Source organism: Pteropus alecto, unplaced genomic scaffold (genome assembly GCF_000325575.1).
Source record: "Pteropus alecto unplaced genomic scaffold, ASM32557v1 scaffold139, whole genome shotgun sequence".
In the NCBI taxonomy this organism is placed as follows: Eukaryota; Metazoa; Chordata; class Mammalia; order Chiroptera; family Pteropodidae; genus Pteropus; species Pteropus alecto.
The window spans coordinates 2,612,326-2,627,208 of NW_006443567.1; the positions used below are offsets into that span (position 1 = coordinate 2,612,326).

At 36.8% G+C, this 14,883-nt stretch overlaps 1 protein-coding gene across 3 annotated transcripts in view; it reads left to right on the forward strand.

Annotated features, from left to right (window-relative positions):
• The window catches only part of ATP11C (ATPase phospholipid transporting 11C), a 162,671-nt gene that overhangs the window by 113,919 nt on the left and 33,869 nt on the right, over window positions 1-14,883 (forward strand). For 2 of the 3 annotated variants that reach the window (XM_025041264.1, XM_006924186.3), the window contains 6 exons: window positions 1,050-1,153; window positions 1,538-1,719; window positions 3,525-3,788; window positions 7,291-7,465; window positions 12,004-12,106; window positions 13,322-13,467. In XM_025041264.1, the coding sequence (XP_024897032.1) occupies window positions 1,050-1,153; window positions 1,538-1,719; window positions 3,525-3,788; window positions 7,291-7,465; window positions 12,004-12,106; window positions 13,322-13,467 (974 nt within the window). The remainder of the gene's footprint in view (window positions 1-1,049; window positions 1,154-1,537; window positions 1,720-3,524; window positions 3,789-7,290; window positions 7,466-12,003; window positions 12,107-13,321; window positions 13,468-14,883) is intronic. The other variant, XM_025041265.1, reaches the window with a different exon arrangement.

Sequence of the window (14,883 nt, forward strand, 5' to 3'; positions counted from 1 at the left end):
TTTTTGAGCTCTCAGAAGCCTCTGTGTGTGTGTGTGTGTGTGTGTGTGTGTGTGTGTGTCTGTCTGTCTGTCTGTCTGTCTGTCTGTCTCTGTCTGTCTGTCTCCAGGTGGTTTTTCAAAATATCCTTGATTTATTTTCTAGTAGTTTACTTGTTAGTATTAATTCTCAAATTCCTTCATGTGAGAATGGGAAGGTATAGCCAGACCCTTCAGGGAACATATTCCACTGTATTCATACTTTGTGGTGTGATTGCAGTCAGGAAAATGATTTCATTATATGAATATGGAATTTGTTTTGTGACTTTTGAACACACTGTATTTGAGAGTAAATGGGAAAAAAACTTAACATTTGAAATACTTGCTGTTTTTACCTGTGCACATGCACGTAAGTGTTCTGCAAATGGTGAGATATCTGGGGAAGTGGCCTTGACCTCAGAGCAACATTTTTTTTAACTTGCTCTCAGCACTTTGCCTTACAAGACGAAGTATTTTTCTTAATGCTCAACTGTGATTACTTTCCTGGGTGCATGGACTGATATAACGCTGTACTTGTACTACCATTCTACAAAACTATTCTCAAGTTTCAGATAAAAACCATCAAGCTACTGTTGTCAAAGCTAACTTATATAATTTATTCAAAATGATTTTATTTTGTTTGAGCTTCAGTTTGGTCCTTGATATCTGCAGGTATCACATGTACACTTTAGACCATGGTTGACAACATTTTCAAAGAGAATTCAAGATGCAGTTTCTTGGCACAAGCACAGTCTTCCGTGATTTACTGGAAGGAAGTATATGTTAACAGAAGTGCATAAGGTTAACAGAAGTGTTGTAAGGGATTAGTTGTATCTATATGGGTCTTAAGAGGTAATGAATATTGTTCTGACAGAGTAAAGGCAAAGATGTTTCATTCCATTTGGGGTGAGCGTTGCAAAACAGGCTCAGGATACACAATAGCTGGGTATAGAGGCCACCTGAATAGTTATGTTATTAAAATATCAATACAAGTCTTTAAATTCTAAATCAAGTACTTTGGTTCTTTATTTTAGGAGACATAATTCTTTTTTGTAAAGGAGCAGACTCAGCAATTTTTCCCAGAGTGCAAAATCATGAAATCGAGTTAACTAAAACCCATGTGGAACGAAACGCATTGGTGAGCCTACACCCCTCCTCGCAATAAATAGAGAAATGCTGGAGATGACTATGTTTATGGGATTGCTATAAATGGCTTTTAAGTGAATTTTAACTTGCTTTTATGCTCCATTTTTATATTTGAGGATTTAGTAATATTTCTTATTTTAATATAAAACATTATCCTAGAGCAAACTTCTCTTCAGAATTTGCAGCCTTAAAGACTCTTCGAGAATCTTTGTTTTATGTTCAGTTTTTCTCCCCCAAGAGATATTGTTATTCAAAACCTGATTGAATATTACTTTTCCACTTATAATCTGTAGTAAAGCAAGAGTATTTAAAAAGAGTGTGTGTTTTTTTTTCAATTATTATTTGGATAACAAGAGATCTCCTACTTTGCTTCTAGGATGGGTATCGGACACTTTGTGTAGCCTTCAAAGAAATTGCTCCAGATGATTATGAAAGAATTGACAGACAGCTCATAGAGGCAAAAATGTCCTTGCAAGACAGAGAAGAAAAACTGGAAAAGATTTTTGATGATATTGAGACAAACATGAATTTAATTGGAGCCACTGCAGTGGAAGACAAGTAACTAGAAAATGATATTTTTGTTATTTTAATGACTCATCATTTAGCGTGGTCTCTGTTCAGATTGGTAATTTATTCTCAGATTTTGAAATCTTTGATTTTGCTTTGTCTATACCCCAGATTTTGAATGTTTGTAGGAGTAGGAGTGATTTTTAAGTTAAGTATTTGTGACTTAGAAGAATCTGTCACTTCTAAGATCTTTTGAAGATTTACTAAGCCATCCACTTATTTATGCAGATATTTATGAAATGGTCTTGTTATATGTAGAGAGCTTTGTGCTGGAGGCATCATTTGAGCTGGTGTCTGGTAGAATGGGTAAGATTTTGACAGAGATGAGCAGAAAGTAAATTCATGGTAGAGGAAATAACATGAGAGCTCAACCTGGTTTAACAGATTAGAGCTTGTTTTTGCATACTTTAAAATGATTTGCTTTAACTATATAGGCCGAACTCTGCCAGACATGTTTGTAGAGCTCTAGCGTTGCGCCGCCTGAAAGTTTTAGACTCAATATTTTAGGAGTCTCTTCCCATAAGCAGCCTGAGGTGACCTCTGAAAATGGTTTGCTATTCTCTTGACCCAGAAAACCTCATAAAGTCATGCAAATCAAGAGGTTCAAATCTTTGTGTTCGCTTTAAGAACGCTTGTGAAACTGCCCAGGCCATCAAGAGTATGCCTATCTGAAAAGCCACCAAGTATCTAAAGGATGTCACATTACAGAAGCAATGTGCCATTCCGTCGTTTATAGTGATGGAGTTGGTAGTTGTGCCCAGGGTAAAGAGTGCGGCTGGATGCAGGTGGGTGGCCCAAAAAGAGTGCCGAACTTTTTGCTGCACATGCTTAAAAATGCGGAGAGTAATGCTGAACTTAAGAGTTTAGATGTAGATTCTCTGGTCATTGAGCACATCCAAATTCCCAAGATGCCACACCAAACTTACAGAGCTCATGGGCACATTAACAACCCCTACATGAGCTCTCTCTGCCACATTGAGGTGACCCTCACTCAAAGAGCAGAAGAGGAGTTTGTGCAGAAGGAAAAGATATCCCAAAAGAAACTGAAGAAACAAAAAGTTATGGCCTGGTAGTAAATTTAGCATCAAATACATGCTAACACAAGTTAAAAAAATATACGTTTTAGGAGTTTTTTAGAAATTATAAATGCAAACTGTGAGACTTAAACAAAAAGTTATAAATATAGATTCAGCCACATTGGAAGGTACTGAAATTCTAATGGAATTCATTTAGTCTGATTTCAGTTTTATTCTCTTGCCAAAAGGAACTCAGAGAAAGTATTCTTTTAACCTTGCCTTTCAGAATTCTGCTTAAATTCTCTTTCAGGACGGTTGACTTTCCAACTCTTAAAACTCCTCAAGGGTGGGATTTACCAATTTCCCTCAACATCAATGTCTTTGGCCCTTTCTGTTTTGAATCATGTTAAATATTTGTATGGAGAGATATAAGGTATAATGAAATATGCTGAAGTAACAGTGAATAAGAATGCTTGGTGAGTTTCTGAACATTTTAGCTAAGAGTAATGATTCTCAATTCTGCCATTGGATCTCGGTTACATCAAGAGGTTTCATGAATATTTTTTTTAAACCTCCTTGTTTGAAATTTAATCAGTAAATCTATGCCAGAGAGAACATTCTTGGAAAGAATATAGAGGCTATATAAGAAAACCAACTATGATAACCATGTCAGGACTCCAGAATTGCTGTGAATTGTAAAAATATTCTCTTTAACAAGCCATCTTACAGAATCTCTGTCAGGAATTTTTGAGGATAATAAGATTTCCTTTGTGTTCCCAGGCTACAAGATCAAGCAGCTGAGACCATTGAAGCTCTACATACAGCAGGTCTGAAAGTCTGGGTGCTTACTGGGGACAAGATGGAGACAGCCAAATCCACCTGCTATGCCTGCCGCCTTTTCCAAACCAGCACCGAGCTCTTGGAACTGACCACAAAAACTATTGAAGAGAGTGAAAGGAAAGAAGATCGATTACATGAATTGTTGATAGAATATCGTAAGAAGTTGCTGCATGACTTTCCTAAAAGTTCTAGAAATCTTAAAAAGTAAGAAAGTGCATCAGCTTCTTATATTCAGACTTTGGTACAGATATAAATCACAGCTGTTTAGGCAGAAGGCTCCATTTTCTGTTTATCACTCTGTTTGCAGGTGTTTTCTCTTAAGAAATTAAAACCTTCCCTGAGGACTGGCTAGTGGCCCAGCTGAGATTATTTGGCACTTTCCACCTTTCTTTTAATTTAAAAGAAAACCCTGCACTTCTCAAGATTTAGAAAACTAGTTCAACTTCTAAATGCTAGAGTCTGGGTATTTAGCATGATATTCTTGTCTGGTCCCTGTTAAGAAAAAATACTTCTTTTCACAGTCCCTTAAATTGAATGTAATAAAACCAGTCTCTATAATAGTTTCCATGCATTTCGAGATTCTAGAGCCATTTTCTATGTGTATTTTTGTGCCACAGCACTCCAGAGGGAACCAACTACTTGTTAACATGGACACTTTGACTCTGCTTTCATCTAGCTGCTTAGAAAGAATTTGTGGAACCTAAGGGTCTCAAGGAAAACCAGTGATACACAATAACTCAATGATATATTTTTCTACACCTACCATTGACCAAGGCATAGTCTTGTAAACCAGTTATTGAAATTTATCTTGGCCATAAGCAAACCAGTTTCCCCGTCAGAAATGCCATAAGATGTGCCTACACTAAATTCAAAGACCCCTAGATAAAACTTGTTTTCCATTTCTTGAGCACAGTGTTCCAGGAACAATGTTAAGCACTTTATGTAATTATTCTCTTTTAATCTTCACAACAACCCAGTAAGGCAATCTTATTTTCATCATTTTACAGATAAAGAAACGAAGGCCCAGAGAGGTGAAGTGACTTTTTCAAGATTACACAGCTAATAAAAGGGTGGAGCAGGTCTATCCAATTTCAGAGCCCATGCTATATCATTAACAACTATGTTCTATCTGCATCCTCATCTCTAGTGTTTAAACAGACTTTAAAAATGAATAACCCCCATTCATGAGGCTATGGCCAATTCTAAAACAGCTGTTATTATTCTTTTTCTTGAGCATCAGTAAGAATAAACAGGTTTTTATTAATTGCCTATGATAAATGTTTCCTTCCTTTAGCCAAATGGTACTTCTAAAAGCAGTCCAAATTACATGCCTTTTACTTGTCTATTTGTCTTAATCTGTTCAGGCTACCATAACAAAATACCATAGACTGAGTGGCTTAAACAGTAGAAACTAATTTCTCATATTTCTGGAGGCCTGAAGTCTAGGATCAGAGTACCAGTATGGTTGAGTTCTGGTGTGGTCTCTCTTCCTAGCTTGCAGAAAGCTACCTTGCTGTGTCCTCACATAGTAAAGGGAGGAAGCTCTGGAGTCTGCTCCTCTTCTTATAAGGACACTGATCTCATCATAAGGGCTCCATCCTCATGACCTCATCTAAACCTGATTACCTCCCAAAGGCCCCATCTCCAAATACCACCACACTTGGGCTTCCACATAGGACTTGGAGTAGCGGGGGGCACAGTTTAGTCCATAGCTCCATTCAGTAGCTCTGGGCACTTTTATAAAAGCCAGGGCTTAGAGAAAACTAAATTTTTCAGCTCAGAACATCCCTTCTTCCTGTCTCATCTGTTTGAAGTGGCTACAGTCTTTCCCCAGGTTACATAGGTGTCAGACCCAGAATCACCTTTGCCAGCTTCTGCTCCTTTGTCCCTTCCATTTCAGATCAGCCACCAAGCCTTATTTGTGTTCTTATTTTCACCACTAGTGCTGCACATCAGATTTGTAACAACTCATGCCTCAAATCCCATAAGCCCTACTGCCAGACAAGTGGGCTCAGAAACCTTTAGTGGTTCTCCATTACCCACAGAATCAGATCGTACCAAAAGCCTCAAGTGACCATTTCAACTTACTTTCCTAGTGCACCACAACATACGTTCTGTCTCCTCACCACTTTCTGCCCTGTCTCTAAAGTTCTGTTTCAGATATCACACCTCACAAAGAACTCACTGTTCTTCCTGTGTGTATTTATTGTCCCAGTCACTGGATATTAACTAATATCTTGTTTGGTTTGGTAGATTCTATCATATATGCTTCTGTTACCCCAAGGAGATTTCCTATTCTCCAAGGAAAGAACAGTTAATAATTCTTTACATTCTTCTATATGGTCTACTTATAGTTGATGTTTACATATATTGTTTGACTATTGAGCCACTGTTTTCTGCACATTAAGTCAGCTCTGTGAGTAGGGGAGCAAAGGAGAACACATGATTGATATCTCTTTAATTAGTAAAAAAAATGCTCATAAAATTATGAAGCAAAATATGGATAAGTACAAAATATTATGGTATTAGCAGTATACACCCAAAAAATGGAATAAAAGATAGGTGAGGTATATTATGTTCTCACTACTCAAAAGTCTGGTCCACAGAACAGAAGCTCCATTATCACCAGTAGCTTCTTAGAAATGTAAAATCTCATGTCCCTCCTCAAACCTACTGATCAGAATCTGTACGTTAACAAGATTCCCAGAAATTTTAACAAAGATTCCTTTAAACATTAAATTTTAAGAAGCATCAAATTAGACAAATAAATCTATAGCGATGAGATCCTACTGTGTCTAATACTTCCACTGCACTGGTTCTCAAATGGCACCCAAGATTCCCTGAGCTAAAATTGACTAATCATTTTCTTTTTATTGCAAAAAAAAAATGTGTTAATTAGTAGAATTTTCTCAGTTGTAAGTTTTCCTCCATATGTTTTTCTTAAATACTTGGCACTGGTTACATTCATCTTTCTTGGCACCTAATATCTCTTAGTTCTGACTATGCATGAGAATCACCTACAGAGCTTTTAAAAATATACCTATATATAACAGCCCTGCCCAAGAGACTCTATTTAATTTGTCTGGGAATAGACCTCAAGTGTAGGCAATTTTGTAAAGCCACCCAGATGATTCTAATGAGAAGGCTATGGTTGAGAACTACTAATCTAGTATAAAATGATATTTAAAGAACATATACCATTATTGTATGGTATTTAATGAACACCATATATTTTAGGTACTCCATCTTATTTGAGAAGCCAGGTCTACTGATGGTTTTTGTCATTTGGGCAAATGTATTAAGAAAAGGTCTTCTGTGATCTGTATACCCCAAAGCCATTGTGTCTTTTCCTTGTATTGTTAAGGAGTTTTTAGATTGAGTTTTTACATTTGTCTTCATAACAGGGTTTGATCTGTAATTTCCAAAATTCACCTCCACTTTCTTTTACAGAGACTGGTTGCTAAATGTTCATTATTTTTATACCTTTTAGAACTTAATGTCATCTGTATGGGCAGCTTGAGTCTCAAAGATGTGATGAAAAGTCCCTTGTGCCTTTATTATTAGAGAGACGCTTCTTTAGAATTTACAGGTTCAAGAACCAGATTGATGATGACTCTTATCAGACCCTCCTCTTGGTAGTTTAAAAGAAATCAGGTTCCTAAATAGAAATTAATAGATTCAAATACAGCATGTTTTTCTTTTTTAGAGCATGGACAGAACATCAGGAATATGGATTAATCATCGATGGCTCCACATTGTCACTCATATTAAATTCTACTCAAGATTCTGGTTCTAACAATTACAAAAGCATTTTCCTACAGATTTGTATGAAGTGCACAGCAGTGCTCTGTTGTCGGATGGCACCATTACAGAAAGCACAGGTAACTGCATATTAGTTAATGTTCCATTCCAGGGACTTCTGTATACACATGTGCAAATGTTCATTTTACTTTTAATTTGTTTATTCTTCAGAGAGCCATTATTACCTTATTACACCTTCCCTGGCTTCGTCCTATTTGTGGTCAAAGTCAGCAGTCTTCCTACCAAATTCAGTTACACCTATGCTTTACCTTATTGTTCCCTCAAGCTGGCTGTCTAGTTTCTCACCTTCCAAATTTCTCTAATGAATGCTTGGTGCCTGCTGCCTCCATTCTGCTGCTTCTGCCTCCCCTATTACGTTAGTCACATGCATTCTTTCTTCTCATCTTACTCTGTCGGATTGCCTGGAGGAGAGCAATGACCTCTTTACCGAATTCATCGTGCTGTCTTCCATTCTCCTTCTCAATTCTCTGCTGCACTTGACACTGTCAATTATATTGTCCTTAAAGCTCTCCTCCATTGGTTTATGTGATGGTCCATGGTCCTGACTTTTTCCCCCCTACTTGTCAATCTAGTGTCTTCTTATTTTTCTTTCATCCTCTGCCTTCTCTCTTATTATCAGTTTTCTCTGAGGGTAAGTCTTCCCTCTGCTTTTCACCTATAGCCTATATCTAAATAAGCACATCCATTTCTATGACTCCCGTAGATATAGCTCTGATCTTGACTTTTCCTTTTCATTAAGTCTCATATTTGTAGCTGCCTGCCAGATAGCTCCATATGGAATCCCCACTGTCACATTAAATTCTAGTGTTCAGAACAAATTTTAGAATTTTCTCCTTCAGGCCAGTTTGTTTTGTCTTCGTTATTCCTGTTACCAGTGCCATTTTTCTTTTGCTTTCTAAGTCTCCAAACTACTTCTGACCCTGCTCTTCACCCTTACTCCCTGTATAGTCACCATGTCCTGTTGATTCTACTTTTTGTCATAGCTTTCATTTTGGTGTCATCTTTTTAAACCTTTTACCTCCAGTCTAGTCCAAGCACTTACGACTTTACAGGCAAACTATTTGATTGAGTCTCCATACTTTCACAATTCCCTCTTCAGTCTCCTTCCGCATACTCTCAAATTAATATTCTTAAAACACTACTTCTCTCATCATATATTTTTGCCCACTTTCAGTAGTTTCCTAGTCCCTCATGATAAAGGGCAGGTAATTCATGTGGCACTCGGGACTCACCCTGTTGGCCATTAATGTGTGTCTGCATACTTTGTGTCCACCATAACTCCCATATCCAGTGTGAACTGTTCCCCCTTTATGTTCTTTCTACATGACATGTACACGCCAACTTCCAGAGCTTTTCTTATATCATTCCTTCATCTGGAATTCTCTCTGAATTCCTCTTGGCCTAACAAAAGTTTTAGTCATAATAAAACCCAGGTCAAGGGCCACTTTACCATATGCATTCTTTTCTAGCTCCTCCAGCCCACATTGATCTGCTTCACTTTGCTTCCTTATACTCATAGGGTCCAAGGTACTTTAGGGTCTCAGTTACATACTTTTTTGCTTCTGTATACACTGTATTCTTTCATATGTGTTGGTATTGCTTCTACAGATTCTTCAGCTACTTGCTCTATACCCAGGGGATGACTGTGTCTTTGACTTCTCCTTTACACATACCCCACCTACTACTACACACATGCACGCACGCACATACACACAGCCCATTCTAATATAGGGCATTGTTTCTGTCTACTTTCTTGTCACTCTCAATCCCCACTGCAGTCAGGTGTTTTTTTTTTTCTTTTTTCAACCTTCAGAGCCCTGGTTAGCCCTAGCTGGTGAAGCACATCCTGCCAGAACAGTATCTTCTATGGATACTCCTCCAACCACATATCTGTCCCTTTAGTCAGAGGCAATATTCCTTCCCCTCCACACACACACACTGCCTTCATTATCTGTTGCTCAAATTGCTCACCTTAGTTTTGACCATTCCATTGCCAGGTCAGTGTCTGAATTCCTGACCTCATGCCACTTCTCCCACCCAGATTGTGAAGCCCCTTGTCATTCAGTCTTTGGTCTGTTTTGTTTCTCTCACTCTAGTCACTTCTTCTGGGCTATCACCTACTTATTTGGCATGGCCATATAGATGATTTTCAAGTCAGTTCTCCAATCCAAATCTTTACGATTCTACTTTACTTCTCTAGTTGTTAACTGAACATATATTCTTGGGTGTGTCATTATCACCTCAACTCAGTCTTCGCTAGAGCCCAACAGTCATTTTCCTTGTCTTTTTCTACATCTGTTATTGAGCTCACCGTACCTGCAGGTTTCTAGATTCAAAACCTCGAAATCTCTGTTGACTTCCCCCATACTTTACCCTTCCATGTGCTGTCAGTCACTAAATTCTGTCCATTTTCTAATATATTATCTTTTCCATCCGTTCCTTTCTTTCCATTATCTTCCAAGTCTAGGCCTTTAACAGCTCATTGTATTCCACCTAACTTCTCTCTGCCTGCAGTCTTGCTTTTCCTTCCCATTCCTCCTCTACCGTGGTACCACTTTCAGAATATTATTCCCTGTCGATCTCACCCTATGTGTACCTATCCATTCCTCCTGCGTGAAAACTCATCAATCTGTTCAAGCCAGATCTATTTTCTAAACAAATGCTCTACTTACCTGGCTATATTCCTTAGAACATGCCATTTTCTTTCTTTGGAATACTCCTTCAGCCCCATTTTCCCCATCCATGCAAATCTTCCAAATGTTTTATGATTTAGATCAAATCACTCTTCTGTGAAATCATTTCTGATCACTTTGGCATATAGTGTCCTCTTCTTCTGACATCATAGACCTTCTTATGTAGATGACTTAGATAACAATGTTATATATTCTCATGCACAGATTATCGCATATTGTTATCTTATATTGTTAATCTGATTACCTAATATTCTTGTATCCATTCCTTATCTCTACTACTTCATCATCATATGCTTCTTAAAGTATTTGACCAAGCCTTATATCTTTTCTGGTATTTGCACATTGCTTTATATATTGAATTACATGCAGTTAATAGTTGACCAGGAAGTGGATTTTGGTAAATTGATTTCTTTTTCACGAAGCTGTCCTAGAGAAGTTCTTAATCCAGGTGACCTGGGGCTCAGTAAAAACTACATGTTTATCTAAATCTTTCGTTATTTTATAGTCCATGACTATATGTCCTTTTATCTTTCCACAAGGACAAGCTTTCGTCTTTTTATTCTGTGCAGAAGCTGTCACCCTTAATAATTTCATTGCCTTCCCTAGACCTTTCCTGGCTGCAGTTTTTCTTCTTTGAGGTGCAAATCATCACTGCACATAGTATAACAGGTGCAGTTAGTTTAACAAGTATTGTAGCCCATCAAAAACAAATTTAGTTGGGGTTCTTTAATTTTATCTTTGATTCACAGATTATTTCTGACGGTCTTAAAAGTTTTTTAAAAGAATGCAGATGAGTGGAGGAATTGGAGGAAAGCTGGCGTTTCACAATAACATCATTTTTGTGTTAAATGGAATTGGATGTGGGTTTTTTTTTTTTTTTTGGTATGCTATTTAATACTAAATAAAACCTGACTGAATTTTGTTTAAAGAGATTATAGAGTAGTTTAGCCTCGTATAAATTATTTTTAATCACTTCAGTTATGTTTAAAATGGATTTTATTTATGTTAACTGGTGAAAGCAATTGTGAGGACAGAATTTTTCCAAGACATTATTTAGATACTTAATTATATAAGCTTTTTAAAAGCTGCTAGATTCTAAGGGGTTTTCAAAGTTGACACATAAAGCAGTCATTATCTGAAACATAGGGTGGGAGGACAGCTGCTTACCCAATACACTTCTCACAAGTAACTCCACCAGAAGATTGATTTTATTCAGTACCTACCATGAACACAGCATTGAGCTGCCTCGTGCCATTGACACCTTAAAAAGACACTCAGGGAATAGTGACAAGGTTTTTATATATATATCAGATATCTTTCTGTAAGTCCATTCACCTTTAAGATGCCTCCTTCTAAAATGCAGCTACCTATAAGAAAGATGAAATATTGGGCAGTGGGAGTTTAGTTGACAGCTAGATGAGTGCAAAAATGTAACATTAGATAAGTCTCTAGAAATAAGGACTTATGCCCTGAGGGGGAGGGACAGTGTTAGCAGGGAGGAGAGAGAGGTTATCAAAAACATTGTTCTCCCACTTCCCACTTTTGTTGCATGGTACCCCAAATCAGCTTTCTGGTCTCCATTGTCACACATTCAGCACCCGATCTGAAATGAAGCAATGAATGACAAAAGAGGGAAACATGTTGACCTCTAATATAGGTAGGAAGCAAGGGTTTGGGGGCAGTACATACATTCACAGAACCAGAAACAAATGGGTGCTCGTGTTAACATTTTGAAAAGCTGTGTTCTGCCTCTGAGAATTTGAGGCTATTGTACATATATACACAAACTACCATTCTTCTTGGAAGGCCTCCCTTTACAAGTGTAAATGAGGCATTTGCCCCTAATGTAGTACAGTCTCACATTCTTTGACCTTTTCTATACTTCTTTTGTACTTAATGTTTAGATTGTCAGAATGGTGAAGAATTTAAAAGGCAGCCCAATAACACTGTCGATAGGCGATGGCGCCAATGATGTCAGTATGATCTTGGAATCCCATGTGGGAATAGGTAAGAAATACCTAATGAGATGGCAGCTATAAGGTACCAGAATTGCCTTTAGGTAGAAGGTCTTACAGAGAGATTGTTTTGGTTGCTCATCCCAAATTCGAATTTGGGGATGATAATTGTTGATTGAAGGTCCTCATCTGATCATGAAACATGTTCATCCTAAAGCCCTTCCCTTGGTGAGAATATGGCAATACAAAGTTAGAGGATCTTTCTATGTGAGCCAAGTAAAGTGAATTTCCCAAGCCTACTGGCAGTGCAATTGATCATGTAGCCCTCACTTTGACAACATGTGTGAAATTTTATTGATTTTTCACTCCTGGCCAGATTGCCTGCTCACATTGCTTCACTGTATCTTTTGAGATTCTTAATTGTTTGGTACTAAGAAATGATAATTGCTTGATTGGTTTTCTACATGACAGTATTTATGAGTGGCTTAGGCTATAGCGTTGAATTTATATGTTGGCATGCAACAACAGCTTTTCTACAACCTGCATCATTTTCCCCTCGTCAGGCTACTGGTAGGCAGCAATCCGAACACCCCAGCAAGGTTGTTGGTTTTTTTTTTTCCTTTTTTTTTTCTTTTCTTTTCTTTTTCTTTGTCTTTTTCTTTTTGTTTTTTTTTTTCAGAGGGAGAGAAATAATGGAATTAGTATCTTGAGAATTATTGCACTGCAGTTTGGTTTCCCAAATTTTTTCCATTGGGAAGTATCCCTATGCAGTGTGGAACTCTCAGTTCTACTTATTGGTTATCCAGTGTGGAAATGTCCTAAAGCTGCTTGAGTTCATGGAAACTTGGGCTACTACTGAGAGTTTAGTCAGTGAAAGGACTTCACCATCTTATTGTAACTTTTCTGTTTTGAGCTCCTAGGACACAAACCCCAGGTCTCTGAGTTGCTTTAATGTTGCACCTAGTCTTAGTGCCGTCCACAATTAACCACTAAACTGAGTGGTTTTAATATTTTCAGATTTAATATTTTTTCTCAAGATCATTTTTGTCCTGTAATGATTAAAATAATGATCCCATTTAATTGTATGTTATGTTACAAATATGTAATTACCAATTAAACTTAATTTTACTGTTTATTGGTTAAGTCTCACTGTCATTGTTAAAGCACTTTTAGTTAAATAAAAGCTAAGCTAAACTATACAATTGAACTATAACATGTAAGCAAGTTAAAAATATGAACTACTCACTCTATAGAGATTTTATTTTAGGTATTAAAGGCAAAGAAGGTCGCCAAGCAGCCAGGAATAGTGATTATTCTATTCCAAAGTTTAAACATTTAAAGAAACTGCTATTGGCTCATGGACATCTATATTATGTGAGAATAGCACATCTTGTACAGTATTTCTTCTATAAGGTATGTGATCAAATATTTGCAATTTAACTTATGACTGTTTAATCCAGCATGGGTTCTGCTTGGTCATAATGTTTTTCCTCATTTCTTCTTGTTTTTCGTTTGTTTGTTTGTTTGTTTGTTTGTTTTTGCTTCATACTGAAATTTGTGGTCAGTGAAACAAAGGAAATCTATTTATGGAATCAGAAACTAGAAATTCTTTTTAATTCAAGAGGTTTGAGATGAAATTTTAAGTCACCTTTCTTGAAGTATAGTTTAAATACAATAAAACGTACCCATTAAAAGTGTACAGTTCTCTTTTTGACAAATGTGTACATTCATGTAACCACCACCCCAATCAAAAGTAGAACATTTTAATCATCTTAGAAAGTTCCCACATGCTTCTTCCCAGTCAGTCTCCTCCACCCCTGCTCCAAACAAATACTAGTCTGATTTAAATTCTGATTTATATTACTGTATATGTAATACTGTATCTAATATATATAACATGTAGCATATGATATATAGTAATATATAACATAAATTTAGATATGATTTATGCAATATACACATTAGATATGCCTGTTTCTGAGCTATAGAATCATATGTACTCCTTTGTGTGTGGACTGTTTCACTTAGTATAATGTTTTTGAGCTTCATCCATGTTGTATCATGTATCAGTATAGTTGGTTCCCTTTTTATCCTGAACATTATTCTAAGCTATTCTTTTTAGTAGAATTCTCTTTTCAAATGAAATGACACAGATAAAATAGATAAAAAGCAGGATTGCATTGACTAAAGGTCATGGGGCCAGGGTTGTGTACTAGCTCAACCTCCCTGTCCTGCCTAGAGGTTTTTCAGGTTCCACAGTTTGGAATCCATGAATATAATTTAAGCCACTCATTTTATGCATACTGAACTGGCATACATGAAGGTGAAAGTATGCAAATAATTTTTAGCCGACATAACCCAGAAATTGATCTCCTGTCCTATGTTCTGTTCCAGTTCTTAAAAACTTTTTCCACTTTTCATTTTGAAATAATTTCTGACTTTAAAGAAGTTACAAAATAAGTGAAATAATTTTCATGTACTCTTTGCCTAGCTTTGCTAACTATTAACATCTTAGTTTACCTACAACATAGTTATCAGGATTAGTAAATTGATATGAATTGGCACATTTTTAACTAGTCTACATAGCAGGTTGGAATTTTGCCAGTCGTCCCACTGATATTCTTTTTGTGGTCCCTTTCAGGCTCATTTACATTTAGCTGTCATATCTCCTTAGTCTTCTTTAATCTGGGATAATTCCTGTCTTTGTCTTCATGATGTTAACATTTTTTAATAATACTGGCCAGTTAGTTTAGAATGTCTCTCAATTTGGGTTTATCTAATGTTTGCTTATTATTAGATTCAGGTTATGCATTTTTGGCACAAATACCA